At 38.8% G+C, this 20,896-nt stretch overlaps 12 protein-coding genes across 12 annotated transcripts; 7 read left to right on the plus strand and 5 right to left on the minus strand.

Annotated features, from left to right (window-relative positions):
• Positions 1-163: 163 nt before the first annotated feature.
• C5L36_0B03320 (uncharacterized protein) lies at positions 164-745 on the minus strand (the record flags this gene model as incomplete). The annotated part of the gene is made up of 1 exon (XM_029464699.1): positions 164-745. One exon carries the CDS (start codon positions 743-745, stop codon positions 164-166), a length of 582 nt encoding a protein of 193 aa, XP_029320558.1.
• A 239-nt stretch (positions 746-984) lies between these two features.
• On the minus strand, positions 985-1,866 carry C5L36_0B03330 (uncharacterized protein; the record flags this gene model as incomplete). Its single annotated transcript, XM_029464700.1, has 1 exon — positions 985-1,866. The coding sequence occupies one exon, from the start codon at positions 1,864-1,866 to the stop codon at positions 985-987; it is 882 nt and encodes a 293-aa protein (XP_029320559.1).
• A 467-nt stretch (positions 1,867-2,333) lies between these two features.
• Positions 2,334-2,933, plus strand: C5L36_0B03340 (uncharacterized protein; the record flags this gene model as incomplete). The annotated part of the gene is made up of 2 exons (XM_029464701.1): positions 2,334-2,336; positions 2,733-2,933. The coding sequence occupies 2 exons, from the start codon at positions 2,334-2,336 to the stop codon at positions 2,931-2,933; spliced, it is 204 nt and encodes a 67-aa protein (XP_029320560.1).
• Positions 2,934-3,506: 573 nt separating this feature from the next.
• C5L36_0B03350 (uncharacterized protein) lies at positions 3,507-4,499 on the minus strand (the record flags this gene model as incomplete). Its single annotated transcript, XM_029464702.1, has 1 exon — positions 3,507-4,499. One exon carries the CDS (start codon positions 4,497-4,499, stop codon positions 3,507-3,509), a length of 993 nt encoding a protein of 330 aa, XP_029320561.1.
• Positions 4,500-4,791: 292 nt separating this feature from the next.
• Positions 4,792-6,150, plus strand: C5L36_0B03360 (uncharacterized protein; the record flags this gene model as incomplete). The annotated part of the gene is made up of 1 exon (XM_029464703.1): positions 4,792-6,150. One exon carries the CDS (start codon positions 4,792-4,794, stop codon positions 6,148-6,150), a length of 1,359 nt encoding a protein of 452 aa, XP_029320562.1.
• A 233-nt stretch (positions 6,151-6,383) lies between these two features.
• Positions 6,384-6,857, plus strand: C5L36_0B03370 (uncharacterized protein; the record flags this gene model as incomplete). Its single annotated transcript, XM_029464704.1, has 1 exon — positions 6,384-6,857. One exon carries the CDS (start codon positions 6,384-6,386, stop codon positions 6,855-6,857), a length of 474 nt encoding a protein of 157 aa, XP_029320563.1.
• Positions 6,858-7,434: 577 nt separating this feature from the next.
• C5L36_0B03380 (uncharacterized protein) lies at positions 7,435-9,774 on the minus strand (the record flags this gene model as incomplete). Its single annotated transcript, XM_029464705.1, has 1 exon — positions 7,435-9,774. One exon carries the CDS (start codon positions 9,772-9,774, stop codon positions 7,435-7,437), a length of 2,340 nt encoding a protein of 779 aa, XP_029320564.1.
• Positions 9,775-10,215: 441 nt separating this feature from the next.
• On the plus strand, positions 10,216-11,628 carry C5L36_0B03390 (uncharacterized protein; the record flags this gene model as incomplete). The annotated part of the gene is made up of 1 exon (XM_029464706.1): positions 10,216-11,628. The coding sequence occupies one exon, from the start codon at positions 10,216-10,218 to the stop codon at positions 11,626-11,628; it is 1,413 nt and encodes a 470-aa protein (XP_029320565.1).
• A 263-nt stretch (positions 11,629-11,891) lies between these two features.
• On the plus strand, positions 11,892-13,150 carry C5L36_0B03400 (uncharacterized protein; the record flags this gene model as incomplete). Its single annotated transcript, XM_029464707.1, has 2 exons — positions 11,892-11,909; positions 12,026-13,150. 2 exons carry the CDS (start codon positions 11,892-11,894, stop codon positions 13,148-13,150), a joined length of 1,143 nt encoding a protein of 380 aa, XP_029320566.1.
• Positions 13,151-13,782: 632 nt separating this feature from the next.
• Positions 13,783-16,671, plus strand: C5L36_0B03420 (uncharacterized protein; the record flags this gene model as incomplete). Its single annotated transcript, XM_029464708.1, has 1 exon — positions 13,783-16,671. The coding sequence occupies one exon, from the start codon at positions 13,783-13,785 to the stop codon at positions 16,669-16,671; it is 2,889 nt and encodes a 962-aa protein (XP_029320567.1).
• A 358-nt stretch (positions 16,672-17,029) lies between these two features.
• C5L36_0B03430 (uncharacterized protein) lies at positions 17,030-17,623 on the plus strand (the record flags this gene model as incomplete). Its single annotated transcript, XM_029464709.1, has 1 exon — positions 17,030-17,623. One exon carries the CDS (start codon positions 17,030-17,032, stop codon positions 17,621-17,623), a length of 594 nt encoding a protein of 197 aa, XP_029320568.1.
• Positions 17,624-17,962: 339 nt separating this feature from the next.
• On the minus strand, positions 17,963-19,273 carry C5L36_0B03440 (uncharacterized protein; the record flags this gene model as incomplete). The annotated part of the gene is made up of 1 exon (XM_029464710.1): positions 17,963-19,273. One exon carries the CDS (start codon positions 19,271-19,273, stop codon positions 17,963-17,965), a length of 1,311 nt encoding a protein of 436 aa, XP_029320569.1.
• Positions 19,274-20,896: the final 1,623 nt, after the last annotated feature.

Genomic DNA, 20,896 nt, shown 5'->3' on the forward strand with positions numbered 1-20,896 from the left:
GAGAAAACTGTGCCTTCACTTGTAGATTCTCATCCCCCTCAGAGGGAGAGAGTAAATGTGGAGGGCAAGGCAGTTCGCGTCTCCGGAAAAGAATACGAAAAAAAAAGGGTTAGCAAGCTCCTCTCTATAAACCGGCAAACCCTCTCCAAGCGCACGTGACCCGCTAGGCCAGTTTGATTGTGTAAACTATGAACAATGAGGAGATGATAACAATTCCAAGAAATACCAATAGCTGGAACGGTAATCCACTCTCAAAGATATCTGGGACATTGCTGAGACACTGGAAGATACGAATGTAACGGATCGTCCCCGTTGCTAGGATTGAAAGGGAGATGCTGAAAATAAATGCGGATATGGGTCTGGAAAACTTCTCAACGGTGTGTCGACAGCTGACCAACTGATTGAATATATCCTTCTCATACGAGTCTTTTAAATGTTGGATTGTTTCTATTTGTGTTACAGGTGCAATGACCACGTATTTCGCTAGTTGAAGTAAAAGTAGTGCAAGGATGATCAAGTTTAAGGAAGTTCGAATGTATGCTAAGGCCGTCCTCTCGTTAGACATGTGATCACGAGAGGGGTTACCCGCTGTAGTAATTCTGCTGCTTTTGACAATTATATCGACAATGTAGCAGCTTCCAGAATGCGTTTTTGGATTGCCAATTGGTTCAGGTGTCATCGAAAATGCCGGCTTATGGGCACTTGTTGATCCGCTTCTCAGTCTGCGGTTTATAGCTGGCTCCATTATACCCGATTCCCATCAACAAAGTACAGAGCACACCACACTGTCTTCACCTTCGAGCTGAAAGCTATACAATTATAGTAGAAGACTTTACACTGTTCAGTTTACACCTAGAATTTAAACTTAGACACCCCACCCTTCAGAATTCCCCAGTCTCATTTTTTTTTTAAACGTCTCTCTTATCGGTCGAAAAGTTGTCCTCTATCGGTTTACACATGCGTTACAAAATGGACCATCTAGTGCTATTTTTTGATGTTGATCATTTCGTCAAGCATAACGGGCCCATGGAAGTCTGGGTCCTCGATCCTGTCCATACACCATTGTGCTACAGTCTTGGTTGATATAGTAGGCCGTACAATACCGTCCAAGGCGTTGAAAAGCAACTTGCTGTTCACCTCATTGAGGCCATCAAGAAACGTGCGCAATGATGACCTCATGGACATGTGTCCTTGAGTACCTTCACTGGGGTCATACATAAACCCAGGTCTTAGCAAAATCGGCCTCAAACGAGGCTGCAGTTGATATAGTTGATACTCTGCCTCTCTTTTGCTTTGGATATACCCAGAAGGAAGACCAGGAAACCCCCGATCTGCAGAGATATAGGCAAAGGCAGGCGGCTTATCACCCCTGTTGACGTCAATGAGCGTCTCGGCCAAAACTAAGGCGCTCTCTGTGTTGTATCTCTTGTAAGTCTTGTCAATCACCACATTTGGACCGGTCACGTCGTCAGTGGGGGTTTTCATCATGGGATTGGTAGTTTTGGTGCCGGGATTTGTTGTAAACAAACTACTGACAGTATTAATCAAGCCGTCCTCTGACCCAACTATTTTTTTATATGAATCATTCTCTAGTAGTATGCCGATAGAGTGAACAACCGCAGTGCAATCTTGCAGATCCCTCTCATAAGTCTCCGGAAAGAACACATTCCCCTGCTTCCACTTGACCTGTTCCATCCACGAATTGTCCTCTTGCGGATAGGGTCTTGGCATTCGCCCCGACCCCGTTATCGACGTAACGTCAAACCCTCTCTTGACGGCATTCTCAACAATCCGTTTACCTAAAAAGCCCGTTCCTCCAAACACAACGAGCTTCTTCACAGCATTGGCAGTATTTGCAGCAGACATTGTAGATATAGTTACCCAGATAATAGTGTCAATGGTGTTTCATTAACCACTGTCAATGCTTTCCCCTATATAGACCCTTCCCTCTCCTTACATTGTGTCAGCCTAAATTGCCCTCCCTCTTATTACGCCAAAAAATAGTGTATTTCATCAATTAGCCGTCTCCGACGCGTCGGTGCAATGGCTTGTTCAAGGAACTTTTCCCCTTCTTTTTTGCTAAACACAAAGTCGCAGGGGTTACCCGGTTTCTTGCGGCGACGCGCAAAACTTTCAACTGCAAACACGATTTTTCCCCCTCGTTTTTCAATGCGTCCCAGCCATGAGCCTCCGATGTACTCGTCTCCGCGAGGTGCTCGCTCTCGCAGGTAACTCATTTCCAACACAAGTGAAAAAACTTTGTCTGGAAAGTGTACCCTATTGACCACAACTTCTTGGATCTACTTGAATCACATAGATAACATATATACAAGATGGTATGTATTCACTAGACAGCTACGCAGAGCTGTGAGGAGAAATCCTTGCAGTGTGTGTTACATGGGATGAAGAAGCAGTTTTGCAGCAGGTGGCAAGTTACACCTTTAAAGGCAGTCCAATTGCCAGTCAATAACAGAGAACCGGCCATTTGGGGATCTCCTGCGTACTTTAACGCGGGACCAATTTGCTCTGGCGGGGTTTGGCGCCGACTGGAACCGCTGGAGCTTATATTGTCCTCTCATGAACTGGCTCTACACTAGTGTTAATTTCCACTTGAAAAAGAAGAAGAAAAAAAACGAATAATTGAATAAATCAAACCTTCAATATCCCAATTGGTTGTACTGTTCACCATACTAACATGAACCCAACTCTCCGTTACGTTTATTTTGTTACAGGATTCCAAGACTCCAGTTACTTTAGCAAAGGTTATTAAGGTTCTCGGTAGAACCGGTTCCAGAGGTGGTGTCACCCAAGTCAGAGTTGAATTCTTAGATGATACTTCCAGAACCATTGTCAGAAATGTCAAGGGTCCAGTCAGAGAAAACGACATTTTATGTTTAATGGAATCCGAAAGAGAAGCAAGAAGATTAAGATAAGTTTCTTACAATTTATACATTTCTACAGGTTTGTACGTCATTCTTAATTTAAACATCTCTACTCTCTAATATACAATCTATGTTAGCTCTTCCCCTTACCAGAAATGACTTGGTTGAGTGAATCAGTTTCTCTGATTTCTACATTTTGTTATTTACTTGGTTTTTATCTTCTTCAACATGGTAAATGTAATTTTAATTTCTCTATTATAAAGCCCGCTCGCAGTCACGCTTGCCTATTTGGGAAACCAGAGAAAAGGCACACGCGAACAAAACCCCTCGCACCGCACACGTGCGTTTGTTACTAACACATTTTTTTCGTTTCTTCCGTGTTTGTTCTTCTTTGTTTGCCTTTGCTCGCCTCTCTACAAATCGCTATTTTGATTTTTTGATAATCTCCTTGCCCGTGTGCTGGTTTCCCAATGGGGCAATTCTGTTGATTTCTAATTGTCCGCTACAGACTCAGTAGATAGGTTACGTTAAATTAATATTTGGTCCCCCCCCCCGGAATCGCAATTAGGACAACTTAATATATACATATATTTATGCTGGTGTCTCGATCCACGTGGTGGGAGTCTATTTCCCACCACCAAGGAAACTACCCATCATGTCCTGCAATAAATTAGACTGTTTTTTAATAAAGGAAATATTGTAGTAAATACCGGCAATTTCGTTTATCCTCTCCAACAAACCATCGTAAGTTTTGATAATATCCTGGTACCGTTTTATCAAAAGCTGAAACACGTTGGCATCTTCAATCTTACCTCTACTCAACAGTGTGGTTAACAGCTGGAGAAAATTTACCAATTTCTGGCAATTGAGTAATTTGTCGTTGAGGTTTGTCTCTTCTGGACCGTCAAATATGAACATACCATCAATGGCCTCAGTCTGCAGGTCTGGTTGATCCTTTTGAAACCTCTCCATAAATTCGTTGATTGCCATCCTAGCAAACTTTACATTCTTAATCGCCAAATATGGTAACACAGTTCTTGCAAGGTACAGACCAAAATCGTTGGTAACTTTGGAGGTTTTCCATGTCTTGTATTCGAGGTCAATAATCATTTCTAATGCTTTAGCATCTTCAGAGAGGAACAAGTATCCTTCACTTTGGCTGATTAGCGAAACATTGCCACTGTTGTACAGTTTGGAACCTAACAAAAAGTTCAGCTTTGGCAATCCTACAGAATTGCCCAGTTTCGAGGTGAGAAATTTGGACGTCTCCTTTGCCAAGTTACCCAAGTTGGCATCGGTGTCAGGGAAAAGTGTAATCAAACTCATGATCTTGTTGACATCGTCCCTCTCAAACAAGTCAATCTCTTTGTTCTCATCCTGAAAAACTTCAAGCATGTAAAGGTACAAGTCTGCTGCCTCATCATATTGCTTGCTCTCTAGTAAAATCATTGTGCTTTGATAAAGCAATGAAACTGCTGCTTCGTAGTTCTTGGCATGGACATATCTGTTAGTAATGGACCTGATAGTTTGCTGTGCTTCGTAATACGATCCATTGTTAATTCTTTCCCTGAATCGAGCAAGTGACTTTTTCAACTTGTTTTCAACTAAGCTTGTCATTGGGCCTATTGGTATGACTGGCTTCCTGGCGCACTACAACAGTCTCTTGCCTTCATTTAAAATCGTCTTAGATGTTGCAATTGACGTGGTGATTATTCTGTGTGCGAACTTCATAAAAAAATTACGCTTTATTTATTTTATTTATAGGGGGAGCTTTATTTATACGTCACTCTATATAGTTTTCTAGTCTAGCTCTTTCGGAATCTACCTACGTTTTTACTTACAACGCTTGATTTGTTATTGTTGACTATCATTTCTTAAAATAGGGTCTTTCCTCATTGATTACTCCTTAATGTCCTTTTTTAAAAAAAACTTTTCAAGTTTAAACTCAAATAATTCTCTCCCGCATTCCTCAGATATGGAGGACGACCAGTTCTCAAAAGTTGCTAATCCCATTCAACCTCCTGAAAACACGCCTCCTAAAAGAACACATACCATTGAATCAAGTTTTGATGAATTAATTCCCGTAAAGAAACAAAAATCTGGTAAAAATAAAAATATTATTAATCGGAGTGTAATCGCTGATAACCTACACAGTAGGCAGACTCCGAACTTAAATAAAAAGGACCTCCCACATACCAAGAGAAGGAGTAAATCGCATGTTTATATTGCTTCAACTAACAATGCTCCTGATGTGGATATGCTCTCCCAAGTTCTGGAGCATAGCCATAAAGGGGTTTCCGATGACATGAAATTTATGGACGTGGATGGGTATAAGGAAAGAGCAGTTCAAAGAGAAAGTGAGTTCCAAAAATATCTTAGAGCCAGAGAGGAAAGAGACAGAACATCAAATGGTCCAAAGAAAAGTATCACAAAGTCGTATATAGATGCCAAGCTTGATAGCTCAACGTTTTCTACATCGGATATTGGGATCTATTCTAAGGAGAAACTTGCGCTTAGCTCTTTTTCTCACGGTAAGGATAACCAGAAGAAACAGTCAGCCGGTGAACTTTCAATTGGAAGCTTGCTATTGGGTACAGAGAAAAAGGAAAGCTTGAAAAAGGAATTTGAATACAGAAAACCATATATCACTCCCAAAATACTTGCAAAAAAGACTGATATAGTCAAGCTTGTCAACACTTACAAAGACATTGTCAGTGGAATTCTTAATGGCGAGGTTGGATCTTATTTCTATAATGATGTAAAAAGGTTACAGCAGGGTTCTAAATTAATGACAATAAAAGATGATGAAATTATAAATCTTCCCAAAAACAAGTACTATGGTTATATTGGAGCTGTTCGTGGGTTTCATATTGGTAAAGCAATACAGGAAAATCCAGATATATCTCTCCTTTTGAGGAAAAAAATGAAGTTCAATAAGGTAATCAAATTCCTGGGAATAGACAACTTCACACAATATGTGCTAGCACCTGAAATAATAGCGCATCTGACCATGAAGATAGGGAAACTACCAGATTTGGACTCTGCATATGATGAGATGGAGGAGACTAATCAATACGGTATGTTTGTTACTAATACATACGAACTTGAAAGCGATGAGCAGGTTGAAACGATAGATACTTCCTCTCAGGAGGAAATGGTATCCACAACCTTACCTTCTACGTTGTTGGTAAGCAGCGACGATGATCATACATTAGATGATGAAGATTTTATGAATACAATATCTGAAGCTATCCTATCAAAGAAATAGAGGTGTCATTGCCATTACTTCCATGTACAAAAAGTCCTTCATACAAGTAACCCCACTTTTGAGTTACCTAATTGGGTTGCAACGAAGGGTGAAAATTTTCTCGATTTTTTTTTCAGTTTTTTTTTTTTTTTCGTTCACTTGGTTGAAAATATGTTGAGTTGTGTGACAATTGATGGCAACATTTATTCTTTTCAAGATACGTCTTAAGTAACCAAGAAGAAACAGGAATTAAGATGGCTGGTTTTCCAAGAACATGTTACAAGTGTGGTTTAGCAGGTCACAAGGCTGAAGATTGTGATCAAGCTGAAAGATTATGTTATAACTGTAAGCAACCAAACCACGAAACCAAGGACTGTCCTTTGCCAAAGCAAAACACTGAGAAACAATGTTACAACTGTAAGGAAATTGGTCATGTCCAATCCGAATGTCCATTACCAGTTAGAAACAACCAAAAGTGTTTCACTTGTGGTAAGTTTGGTCACGTTGCTAGGGACTGTCGTGCATCTACCAAGGTCTCTTGTTACAGATGTGGTGGTGCAAACCATTTCGCAAAGGATTGCCAAGCTTCCGGTCCAAAATGTTACACCTGTGGTTTAACTGGTCACATTTCAAAGGACTGTACTGCTGCACCTTCTGCATCATCTGCAAAGACTTGTTACAACTGTAACCAAGAAGGTCACATCTCCAGAGAATGTCCATCTGCTTAAACGATTCACCGCTAATATTGTCAGTTGCTTATTGCGCAGATGTGTTCTTTTTATTTAAGGTTGGAGAATGAATATGTGACTTGAATATGTTATTTTTACAGGCTTTTATCAAAGCATAAAAGTTTGAGGAGAGAAGTCGAAGTAGTTATTTTTTTATTTTCACGCTTTCTTTCAATTCTCATATTACTATTTAACTAGTTTAATTACAATTGTTATGAAAAACAACTATTACAAAACAGATGGTTCAAATGTTTTGAAATTTCAGTTATTTGTTTTTACATGATTTACAATCGAGAAGGAATTCCATTAAAAATTCCTCTTTTATTTTGCAGCATTCAGGTTCTACTTCGTTACAAATAGCTATGTTTATTTGGCGACTTGTTCTGTTGAAGTGGGAGATTAAGAAGTGGATCGAGAGAAGTGAAATAGAAGAGGGGTTTGGGAATTTTTCGTTTGTGCGATTGGCCATGAATCACGAAATATCTGAGATGTCAGGCGTTTGGACGTTGTGCGACCGTTTTACTGTTGTAGATTATCACTGTAAACAAGTAAACAATACAAAGCGTATTTTGATCATTCAATCAGTTTTTTTTTTCGGTAGAATATTCTTGTAAATAGCATCACCCATCAAACAAACATCTTTCATTTCTTTGAAATCATGAACTCTAACAATGTCAGAACCAAATCCTATGCCTGCAGTAATTGATGCACTAGTGCCGTTTATTCTTTCAGCAGCGGTTCCTTTACTGGTAATTGTGCCAATGAACTTTTTTCTTGAAGGCCCAAGCAAAATTGGAAGATAATCAAAGCTGATAAATTCCCCTGTTTTGTTGTTGAATTGCTTATATTTGCTAAAGAATGGCAAGTGCCTGATAAGAATCAAATTTTCATGCAAGGATTTCGCAAAGCCTAAACCTGGATCTAAAATTATCTGCCATCTTCGGATTCCCCTAGCATACATTTCAGATAATGATTTTGCCAACTCCTTGGAGACTTCAGTCGTAATAACATCCTCTTGGTTTCTTCGTTCGTTAAAAATCTTAATACCTTCTCCATCCTCAGTTTGTTGATAATTGGTCAAGGAAGCCATAGTGCTTATGTCGCCTCTGGTATGGTTGATGATATATGGAACGTTGTATTTGGCAATAACATCATACATGCTTTTATCAAATGACCCAGCACTAATATCGTTAATCATATCAGCACCAAGTTTGATAGACTCCTCGGCAACTTTAGCACGATATGTATCAATACTCACAGTAATTCTGTCACCATACTTCTCCTTAACGGCTCTTACTACCGGTAGCACCCTATTTAACTCTTCCTCAACAGGTGGCTGGACAGATCCAGGACGGGTTGAACAACCACCAATATCAATTATATCGATTTTATTGGCCACCATTTCATCAACTTTCTCCATTGTTCTGTTCAAATTCAAATTCTCTTCTTCTCCATCACTAAAAGAGTCAGGAGTGACGTTAAGTATCGCCATCAACTGAGTGGGTGTTTTCCGATGAACTAAATCATATTCTAGATACCTAAATGTCGCATTATCTGTAGATCTGGTAGGAAGAGGAACCAATGAGATAAGGTCACTTGATTCTTGAATTTCACTAGGTGGAGGAGCGCTTAATAGTAGCTGTTTCATATGATCGTGAACGCATTCCGCTGTTACAGGATGTACAAAGTCCGGAGGTAACAACTCACATAAAGGAACTAGCACAAACGAGCGTTCTATCATTCTAATATGAGGAATATTGAGGTCAGGAGAATTAATAATTGCCGAATCATAGAGGATGATGTCAAGGTCAATGGTTCTCGGACCATTGTTGAACTTCTTCACACGATTCAAAGTTCCATACTCGATCTGTTTCAGCACCTTCAAAAGAGCATGTGGTGTTAATGTTGTTGTTATCTTCAAACATCCATTGATAAAATCAGGTTGATTCAAGTAGTACATTGGCTTGGATTTGTACAACGATGAGGTTTGCAACACTTTTATTTTAGGATGTGCGTTTAATTCAGCAATCGCCTTCATGATATTGTTCAATTGATGCCCCTCATTTGATCCAAACGCTAAAAAGGCTATGTGATCCTCCACTTCAAGATCAATTTGGGTTTCTCGATTGAGGTTTGGTATGACGAACTTCTCGGTCGTCAAGTCATTCTCATCAAACTCTACTAATTCGAAGTCTAGCTTCATAATTTCTTCCCTAGTTTTCCTTGTGGATACTCCCACGTCACTATATTCTATTATATCTGTTTTTAAGACACAGACTTCACAGTCTGAAGCATCCGGCAGTAACTTATAGATAAGTTTATTGACGTTCAATACCAACGCTTCCACTGTTTTAAAATTAGACTTTTCCACATACTTGTAAATCGATTTTCCTACCCCAGCAATATCCGGATCAGTTTTTGAAAAATCAACATCTATTCTGATGTCCAAAACAATAGGTTGTTTTTGAAATCTTTCAAAAGTATACAAACCAATGATTGTGTTTAAAGAGATATTTTTCAAGTAAATCTTGTCAATTTCAGTTGGGACAATGTTCCCCCAATTATCTAATTTCCTATTCAATTCGACATGTGTGTCAAACTTTGGTTCTTTACACTTTAATGTCATTGTAATAGATGAACACACCTGTTTAAATGCCGCTTTAGACAACAATGACAACCCTAAACTAGAAATGGATTTAAAGCTTTTGGTTTCATTCAGGGCTTCAAAATCTTTGAAATCTTGACAGACAGTAGCATAATTGATTGAATATCGCAAATCATCCGTGGATGAAGCTTTGGTAAAATCAGTTTTGAATTTAGTGGTAATGAACAACTCCTTCTTAGTATTGTTGACCAACGCCGAGAACCTTAAATCCTTCGTCAATACAGTATCTCCATTGTCAGAGATATCACTCATTCTAACAATGCAACGTTGTGGTGAACTGGTACCAATTTTCAATGATATAGATTTTGGCCGAAACTGAGCAAGCAAGCCACAAATTGGATAAGAGCTAATTTTTCTAGGCGACAACAACTTGGAGTATACTCAATATACCACACGTAGGTATATTATAGATTTTCTGGAACGCCGGTAAAGATATCGAAATCGTTTTGCTTGCTTCGACCTTACTCCCCCAGAAAATTGGCCTGAAAACTTTAAGGATCACAGCAAAATAGGAGAATCGAAAGAAGTAAAATAATTGAGGAGTGGCGCATATACTTAGACGTGGCGAGTGTATTTTTTTTTTCGTATGACAAGGAAATGCCTGACAATCAAACGACACTAAAGATGCTTAATTAGAACTAATAGAAGAATCGTTACTCCCTTTATTTTAAAGATAATTAATAACGAGGGGCAATGTTTAGAAGGTATTTTGCAAGTGCTGTAAAGCAAGCACCAAAGATGGATGTTGCAGACATTGTAATTATTGGAGGTGGCCCAGCGGGATTGAGTTTAGCATCTGCTATTAAATCCTCTCCGATTTTGAACGATCTTAAGTGCACCTTAGTTGAAGGTGGGAAATTGGCAGTTAGCTTAGAAAAGTTTTACCAAGACCCTCCGGAGTTTATTGACAAGAGAGTAGTCAGTATTACTCCTGCCACCATGGATTATTTTAAAAAAATTGGGAGTTGGGAGTACGTTAAGGAGGAAAGAATTGAAACTTATGATAACATACATACGTATGATGGTGTTTCAGGAGCTAAAATGGAGTTTGATGCTCCTGAAATTGCAACTATGATTGAAAATGTCAATATTCAATCCATGCTTTTCCAAAGAATTAAGCAGCTAAACGAGGAAACACCTGATAATCAACTGCAGCTTCTAGATGAAACAAAAGTTGTTGATATCAAAGAAGATCCAAACAATGAATGGCCTATACTGAATTTGAGCAACGGCAATACGATCAAAACTAGACTCCTTATTGGCTGTGATGGCTATAATTCTCCTGTTAGACATTATGCTAAAATCGAATCTAGAGGATGGTCATATAATAGATGGGGTAATGTTGCTACCTGTAAGTATAAGGACAGCGAGTTTAGACTTTCCACTGGATGGCAAAGATTTTTACCAACAGGAACATTGGCATTTTTGCCGTTACCTAACAACTGGTGTAGTTTAGTTTGGGCTGTTCCTCCTGAAATTAGTTCTATTTTGGGGAAGTTAAATGACGAAGAGTTTACTTTGATGCTCAATGCTGCTGCTAGACTTACACCAGAAGAATTGAATTACTTGTACAAGGTTGCCGATGATGAACAAGAAAAGTTAGTTGAAGAAGTAAAGTGGAGGTTGGATTTGTTTAAAAAGAAAACCACCCCGGAACAACTCCAAGATTTCCCGTTGGAAATTGACTATATTGTTGCAGGAAGTAGGGCAAAGTTTCCGCTAAAACTATCGCATGCAGATTCGTATGTTGAAGAACGTGTTGCTTTAGTCGGAGATGCCGCACACACTACGAACCCATTGGCCGGTCAAGGATTGAACATGGGCCAAGCAGACGTGAAATGTTTAGTTGAAACCCTAGAAAAGGCACGCATGAGAGGTTTAGATATTGGTACCAAGATAGCCATCGAACCGTATTGGTCCGAGAGATTCTTGGCAAACCATGTAATGCTGGGAGTTGTTGACAAGATTCACAAAATCTATTCGACAGAGTTCACTCCTATTGTATGGGCCAGAACTGTTGGTGTTAATGTCCTTAACTCATTGCCCTTTGTGAAGGACTTTATGGTTGATCAAATCAGCCATTATAATGGACATGGAAAGAAATGAATGTGTTTCTTTTCTTTATAGATTTATTTAAGTTAATGATCAGAAAATGCAATTAGAGAGAGGCCATGTCGATACTATGCGATCCGCGAGGGGGAAGTAATCTCCCCTTTTGGTAAAGTTTAGCGATTTTGGCCAATCGCTAATTTGAAAACTTTATATTTAAGAGAAAGACTTTCCACCATGTTACAGATAGACTTTTTTTTCTAATTCTGTTGAACTATTACATAGACAACAATCACCGATTCAAACAAAAAACTAAAAGAATGTCTACCGAGGGAAAGGTATGTACTACATCTTATAGATAAGCATCGATATAATACTTTGTTGTTATTGTTTTTGTTCAACATAGATTCATTTGTGATATATGTTACTAACTACAGCCAAACTATTTGAACAGACTATTACATGTAAAGCTGCTGTTGCATGGGCGCCAAAAACTGATTTAGCCATCGAAACCATTGAAGTTGCACCTCCAAAGGCACATGAGGTCAGAGTCAAGGTGGACTATACTGGTGTCTGTCACACTGATGCGTACACCTTATCTGGCCAAGATTCCGAAGGTGTATTCCCGGTCATTTTCGGTCACGAAGGTGCAGGTATTGTCGAGTCTGTTGGTGAAGGTGTTACAAATGTCAAGCCAGGCGATCACGTTGTTTTGTTATACACCCCAGAATGTCGTGAATGTAAGTTCTGTAAATCTGGAAAGACTAACCTATGTGGTAAGATCAGAGCAACTCAAGGTAAAGGATTGATGCCAGATGGCACCACCAGATTCAAATGCAAGGGCAAGGAACTTTTCCATTATATGGGATGTTCTTCCTTTGCACAGTATACCGTTGTTGCAGATATTTCCGTTGTTGCGGTTGATTCAAAGGCACCGATGGACAGAACCTGTTTGTTGGGATGTGGTATCACCACCGGTTATGGTGCAGCTACAAAGACCGCAGATATCCAAGAAGGTGACACTGTTGCTGTTTTCGGTATTGGATGTATTGGCTTATCTGTAATCCAGGGTGCAGCTGAAAGAAAAGCATCCAAGATCATTGCTATTGATATCAACGACAAGAAGAAAGAGTGGGCATTTAAGTTTGGTGCAACAGACTTTATCAACTCCATGACCGATTTGAAGGAAGGTGAGACAATTGTCTCCAAATTGATTGACATGACCGATGGTGGTTTAGATTACACCTTTGATTGTACCGGTAACGTCAATGTTATGAGAAATGCGTTAGAAGCATGCCATAAGGGTTGGGGTACATCTATTGTTATTGGTGTCGCAGCAGCAGGTAAGGAAATCTCCACCAGACCATTCCAGTTAGTCACAGGTAGAAACTGGAGAGGATGCGCCTTTGGTGGTGTCAAAGGTAGAACTGAAATGCCTGCCTTGGTTCAAAAGTACGTCGATGGTAAGTTGAAGGTTGACGAGTTCATTACTCACAGACATCCACTAGATAAGATTAACCAAGCCTTCCACGATATGCACGATGGTGACTGTATCAGAGCCGTCATTAACATGGATTAACTATGCCATGGTAGAGTGTCCCGCTTGTAATACAGTTCTGTGCCACAGAACTCTCTATTTGTAGAAGGATAATATTTTTAGTTTCTATATATATGCCTTCTTTTGCATTTTCCTGTTTCTTTGATGTGGTTATGATGTTCAAACTGCCATTACCTATCCTTATTGAGAAGCCAACGGTAATTCATTGCACCATTTGGAAACACACACCTATTGACTTTGACAAACAACACTACAAGCAGCAAGCCCAGCTACTCTACATACATCCAGTGGCCCATCCTTTCCTTATATACCAAGTTTATCTTAACTTCTTTAACCAGCAAAGTAGATTTAGTACGTGTACCTGCTCCTCCCCATCTACAGGGGAAATTTTCCCCAATTGTAGCATCCGAGAAAAACAAAAAAAACCCAAAAAAAAAAAAAAAAAAAAAAAACACAAACCTCAAGCGAGAAACGTTTTCGTAGTTCAGGGGCGTCATGAGAGAGATAAAAGAGAAAAACAAATGGTGTACTCGAAAAATCCAGCTAAAAAATTTTCTCATTTTAATTTGTCGTCGTATATTATTCACTTGATATATAGTGGATAGATCAGCTTAAAAGTTTTCTCAGAGTTTCTCTAGATTGTCAACAAAAGTATGTCATACCAAGCAGGTCGTCCAGAAAACGTCCTTAGACGTGCAGAGGATTTGATTGCCATCAATGAGCCAACTCTTGCTCTTCAAAGTTTATATAACTTCATTACTGCCAAGAGAACCAAATACATCAATCCTACAACTCCCGAATTAGTTCAGAATTTCAAGCTATTCATCTCCATTGCAATTAAGAATAGACTCTCTAAGGATATTAAGGATGCTTTGTACCACTATAAGAGAATTGTGCAAACTGCAAATACTACTGAAGGTTATGAATCTTTGGAACAGCTTGCAAAGTTTTTCCTGAAGGAAGCAAACTCTAAATTAGATGAAGCTCAAACCCAAGCCAACGATGCCGCAGAAGCCGCAATTGAAGAAAACGTTCTGTCTGCTGCTGCTGCTCAGAAGGTTTTAGATACTTTAGAGGAAGAAGAAGAAGTTGCACATGACGAGGAGGAAGATGACGTCGAGGCCTTCCATTTCAACGTTTCTCCAGAAAATATTCTACTTTCATCTGTTACAACCGATGATTCCACCGATAGATCAAATAAGGAGTTCTTTTTACCTTGGTTAAAGTTTGTCTGGGAAGCACACAGAACTGTTCTTGAATTATTAAAGAATAACAATAAGTTGGAAACTTCGTACTGCCAAGTAATCTTGGAAGCATTCCAATTCTGTATCAAATATGAAAGAAAGGCAGAATTCAAGAGATTATGCGAGCTATTGAAGAATCATTTATTAGCAATGTCTAAACCAGAATTTGAAGACGCCGTCAACTTGTCTAATCCAGATACATTGCAGAAATTTTTAGACACTAGATTTCAGCAATTGAACACCGCAGTGAAGTTAGAATTGTGGAAAGAATCTTTCAAGAGTATCGATGATGTTCACGTTTTGATGAAGATATCAAAGAGAACTCCTAAGCCTATTGCCTTGGTGAACTATTACAAGAACTTAGCAAAGATCTTTCAAGTTTCCAATGATTACATTTATGCAACTACTGCAAGACAAAAGTTGTTTGAGCTATTAATTCAATCACCAATCATCACTGCGGAAGAATTGAAGGAACACTCAACTTTGTATTTAATTACAGCATTGTCGATTCCTGTTTCTGAATCTTCTTCAAGGTCTTTTTCTGTTCAAAATGGTTTGGTTGATTCTGAATTTTACAAGAGAAAAAACCAAAAATTGACCTCTTTGCTAAACTTGAAGGAGGTTCCAACGAGAGAATCATTGCTAGGTTCGAACACCTTAAAGGCTGTTCTTAAATATGCGGACGCTAATATTGTTGCCTTGTTCAACTTATTAGAGAAATCTTTCAACCCATTGACTTTTAATACTTCTGCAAATAAGATTTTGAATGAACTGGCAAGTAATGACAAATACTTATCTTATACCACACCATTGAAGGAAGTTATTGTGTCTAAGATCATTTCTAAAGTCTCAACTCTTTATGAGTCTATTAAGTTTGACTTCCTCTATAAGATTTCGACTTTTGAAAATTCTATTTTCAACTATGATCAGTTTACATTCGAGGATCTACTTGTAAATGGTTCATTTTCCAATTTGATTAAATCAGATGTCGAAATTGACGATGAAGCAGGCGTTGTTTCATTCACTGATAAATTGTATGCATCACCAGCATCTAGGGTCAACTCCCGTTTATTTGACCTTGAAAAGGCATTGTCATCAGCTATCAATTTGATTAACGTTGAACAATATAATGCATCAAAGAAGGAACTCCAGAACAGATTGTTACAAGCAGCAAATGAACAGTTTGCTGCCGAGAAGGAAAATATTTTGAAGACATCTGAATTGATTGCGCAACGTGAAGAAGAGTTACGTGCTTCTAAACTAGAAGAGAAGCTCGAAAACGAAAAGGCTAGACAAGAGGCTGCAATTAAACAAAGAAAGGCAGAAGAAGAACGTATTCAACAAGAAGCTGAAAGACGTGAAAGAGAGAGAATCGAAAAGACTACAAAGATGATCGAAATGGACAACAAGAAGCAGATTGTTGCCAACATCAATGCTAGTGGTATCATCCATATCAAATTCGAAGATGTCAAGGATATGTCTGAAGATGACATTCGTAAATTGCAAATCAAAAAGCTAGAGGAAGAATCTAACAAATTAGAGGAGAAGACCCAAGCTATTGTTAAAAGAGCAGATTATATCGAAAGAGCACAAAGACAGTACGAAATTCCTTTACTTGAGAAGGAGTTTGAACATGACGTTGTTAAGCAACGGGAAGAATATGAGGTTTTAAAGAAGAAGAACGAAGAGCAATCCAAGGCAGCACATGAACAAGCTTTACAAATTAAGGAAAGATTGTCTAGATTTGTTCCTGTATTTGAGGAATATTGCAACAAGCTAGCTGAATTATCTGTTGATGTTCGTAAGGAGAAGGAACTCAAGATAAAGGAAAAGCTAGAAGCGGCAAAGAAGGCTAGAATTGCAGAATTTATCGAGGAAAAGAAGAAGGAGTTTTTGGAGGCACAGCAAAGAGAGAAGGAGGCAGCAAAGGCAAAGGCGATGGCGGAAGCACAAGCAGCAGCAGAAGCTAAGATGTATGAAGCCCAAAACAGAGCGAGAGAAGAGGCATTGAAAGCCAGACAAGCTGCTATGGGACAAGCCTCATCATCTGGTAGATACACCCCACCTACTGCAACTCCGTCTAGGTACACCCCACCAACGGCAGCACCATCTAGGTATACTCCACCTACTGCAGCACCATCTAGGTACACTCCACCTACTGCCGTCCCATCTAGAGCCAGTCCATCACAAGGTTCTGGTGATCCAGAAAGAGCTGATTACGAGGCATTAAAGACTAAGGGTTCTTTGAGCATGTCCGAAAGACTCAAGCTGAAGAGACTTGCTGCTAAATTCGAGTGAAGACGGCCATCTATTGATTTATATGTTTCTAACTGAGCAATCAAATATATATATATATATTGGTATATCTTATCAAATCGTATTGAATTATTTAATATAGAAGCTCATATCAATACTAAGGGATGGATATATATAGAAGTAAAAGTGCATACGCCTGTTTCTTTAACAATAAAATGTGTCCAAAAATGGAAGTTGGAACACGATTTCTCGAATTTAGATAATTTTCTAGTTGTTGGATGTGTTATTTACAGCTTTAGTTTATGAACAAGTGTCTGCTTCTTTGACAATTCACACGATTTTTCTAGATTTCACCTCCTTATCCATTAGTCGTCGTTAATACATAGATCAGAGTAGCACAATGACTTTTTTTGATGATATGAAAACTTCTTTCAAGGATGTTGAGATCCAAGATAATGAGATTCCAACACTAAAGTTCCTTGAGGCATCAGAATCACTGGTTACATTATTTGACCTGCTAGGGTCATCTGCATTTAGTGTTGTTCAATCCGATATGACTGGAAACATCAATAAGGTGTCTAACAAGTTTTTGTCCGATCCAGAAGGTTGTGCAACTTTGCAGAAGTTGATTTTGACGGAAGTCAAAGAGGGAGGTAAGAAAACTGCCACTCAAGGTTTACTCTGGCTCACACGTGGTTTACAGTTCACTGCGGTTGCAATGAGGAAGTGTATTGACAATCCAGATTGGGAGTTATCCAAAGCTTTTGAAAAGTCGTATTCAGAGACACTAAGTAAATATCATTCCATGTTGGTCAAGCCAATCTTCAAGTTGGCAATGAAGGCATGTCCATATAGAAAAGACTTTTTTGCGAAATTAGGCGAAGATTTGGCTAAAGTTAACGAGCAATTACTACAATGGGTTGTTGCTCTAGAGAACATCGTCCAGGAGGTTATGAAATTCTTCGACTCAGGTAATTATGGTAAGGGTTTATAAGATTGTATAGAGTTAACCTAAAGTATAAACAAATCCAAATGCATATTAATTGAAGAGAAATGGTTATAAGTGTAATCTTTGTGATAGTTATAGTTATAGTTAGTTATAGGTGAAAAGTATATATACTTTAAAAGAAAAAAAAGGGGGAGGGGTGATGAGTTAATTATTATTACAGTCAATTACTTTGATTGAAAAAAAAAACCAGTGAAAGAAATAAAGAAGTGTTTAAGGGATATATTGAATTATTATTATTATTATTGTTGTTGTTAATGATTTTATCATTGAGATAAATTAATACTATTTCCATAGACCAAGTCTTCAATTCGACTAGTCCAGCTACTATAATAATGCTAATAAAACTGCTGCAACAGTACCAAAGACGGAAGCCTTTTGGAGAGAAGCTGCAGCACCCTTAGATGTGGTAGAGATGGAAGAGACATCTGCATTGGAAGAGGTAGAAGTGGAATCACTGTCACTGGAGGTAGTCTTAGAGTCAGAGCCAGTCTTAGTCTTAGTAGAAGATTCAGAAGAAGAGGAGGAAGAAACAGGCTTAGACTTAGCCTTACATTTGTAAGAACCTTGAATACCACCATTCTTGGACAACTTCTTGAAAGGATCACAGTCAGCGTAACCAGTAGTTTCCAAATCAAATGCACCTCTAACGGTTCTTAAGGAAGACATGGTACAGTTGTCAAAGTCACCCTTTAAGACCACAGCACCTTGGACACTCTTGATAGAGTCGACATTTTCAATAGATGCCAATTCGGTGTTGTTAACAATAACAAAACCACCACCAATAGCAGTGACGTTAGAGAAGTCAATATGAGTTAAATCTTGGTTGTTTTCAATGGTCAAATCACCACCAATACCAGTAATCAATGGGAAGGTCAATTCTTCAACAGAAGATTCAAAGAAACCTGCAGACTTATTAACATAGTTAATCTTTTCCATAGAGACAGAAGCAACAGAATAGAAAGTCAAGTTATTAGCCCATTGTAAATCATTGAATTCAACTTCTGTGTCATGACCATTGAATGCAACTGTTAAAGCGTTAGAAACGGTCTCAATGTTGGAAGAAATAGAAGCCAAGTTAAGGTTGTTGTTAACATTGAAGATTTCAACATTAACTGGATTGATACCCTTCAAATCGGACAATTGAGTATCAGAAATCAAGATGGAGTTACAATCAGTAACTTGGGATAAACCGGTTTCAACCAAGTTTGGTAATGTGACCCAGTTGATCGCACCAACAGAATTTAAAGAACCAAAAGAAAGAGAAGATAAGACGGTCAAACCGTGAAGTTTTAAAGAACCAGTGATGGTACCAATAGAATCAGCAGCAAAGGATTGTAAGTTTGTTGCATTGTAAATTTGCAAGTCACCGTAAATTGCCTTAACGTTTGCAATGGAAGCAGAACCCAAGTCACCGGTAATGATAACATCACCTTGGATACCTTCACAACCGGTCAATCTGTCCAAGTCGGATTGTGCAGTTGCAGTGAATGCGCTCTTGAAGGAGCAGCCGGAAGCAACGTTAATGGAAGTAGTAGAAGCCAAGGTGGTTTCTAAAGAGGTTGTATCCTTGACATCATTTGCAGCCAAGGCAGTTGCAGCCAAAGCTAAAGAGGAAAAAACTGATGAAAGCTTCATTTTTTTTTTCTGTTTTAGTTTTTAGTTGTTGGTCTTTAATGTAATTCCAAGAAATAAAATGTTTGTTTTATTAGTTTCTGTTGTTGAAATGTTTGAGAAATTAAAGTTTGGTTCCTTTTTCTCTCTGTTTTGTCTCTGTTATGGGATCAATAACTTGTTAAACAGGAATAAATGCTAGTGTTTTCAGTAAAGTGAATGATGTAGAGGGCAAATATCAACTGAATGAGAGTGTGAATATAAGCGAAGGATGTAATATAGCAGATGCTTAACCTTACAAATAAACGACAGTACTGGACACGTTTGAAAACAACAATAGAATGGAGAAGATAATATGAGTTAATGGAAAGAAAGAAAGAAGAAAGAAGAAAGAAAGAAAGAAAGAGAGGAAGTCAGAGGGGAAAAGAAAAGAGAAAGGGGGGTAAAGAGATGAACCAAAAAAAAAAGGTGCAAGTAATTGATCAACAAGAACCAAGTAGACAAACAACAAGTTGGTCAACGACAGGGACACCATTCAAAGTAGCAACCAATGTCTTTAAATCCACCAACCACTATAGGAAGTTCTATAAATAACAATGGCCTCTGCTGATGTGCCTCGATTTTTAGAAATCGCTAGAAAGCGTGGGAATTCTTATATTTGCCTAGTGGAAAAAGCCAAACACGCCTCGTACACAAACCAGAAAATGGTGGAGGGCGTAATTCCAGTAGAGGAAAAAGTCAACACGGTCCATCGTAAACACGACGCGCGCCTCCTATTGGTCCAGCGCGCGGCGGTCCTCCCGCGCCTCTCCGATCTTGCCTTTAAAGTTTCAACAGAGGCCAAACAAAGGCGCGCCTCGTTTTCGGGAAAGGTAAACATATTTTGACATTTTCAGAGAAGGACACAAACAAGCCACCAAAGAAAACGACAGGAGATGCAGAAGAGGCAAAAAGTAAACACATAAACTGAACCAGTAAACTAAACAAACAAATCGTGTAAACAGATAAAGGTAAACAAATAATACTTCTCTTTTTTTTTTTTTTTTTTTTGTCCTTTGATCTCTCATTTGATTCTTCTCTTTGTTAATTGCTGTTATTGTTACTGTCTAGTTATTGCCAGCTTCAACAGTACAAGAAACAGAATATTTCACATAACCATTAAACATTCCAACACCTATCGACGCGTCGGTGTTCCCTTTAAGAGATTTTTTTTTTTTTCTTTTTCGTTTTTTTTTTTTAAATTACGCCCCCCCCCCCGACGTCTTTGGAGGCTCAGTCTATTTGGGTTACCCTGTTGCCTTTACCTCGAAACTAATGGGACAAACATATCTTGGAACGGCTCATTTCCAATTTTCGCCCCCACCCTTTTGGTTTCCGGGAGCTGTCTACTGGGACATGGGATGTGGAAATTGTAGACGCCAGCAATTGTGCCCTTTACAGATCAAGTAACTAGGGGGGAGCGCACCTTCCTCAAACGGGAAAAAAATGGAACGTACAAATTGGATGCCCCGTAGGAAGACCCAAGAGGCTCATTCTTAGAAGTGCCTGTATGTTGAGCTGTCTTTGATATCTCTTTGTTTGCCCTTTGTTTCTATCTTTTTCCTTTCCACATCGACACTAAACAGTAGATACACAGACCCCCCTCCA

Source organism: Pichia kudriavzevii, chromosome 2 (genome assembly GCF_003054445.1).
Source record: "Pichia kudriavzevii chromosome 2, complete sequence".
Lineage (NCBI taxonomy): Eukaryota > Fungi > Ascomycota > Pichiomycetes > Pichiales > Pichiaceae > Pichia > Pichia kudriavzevii.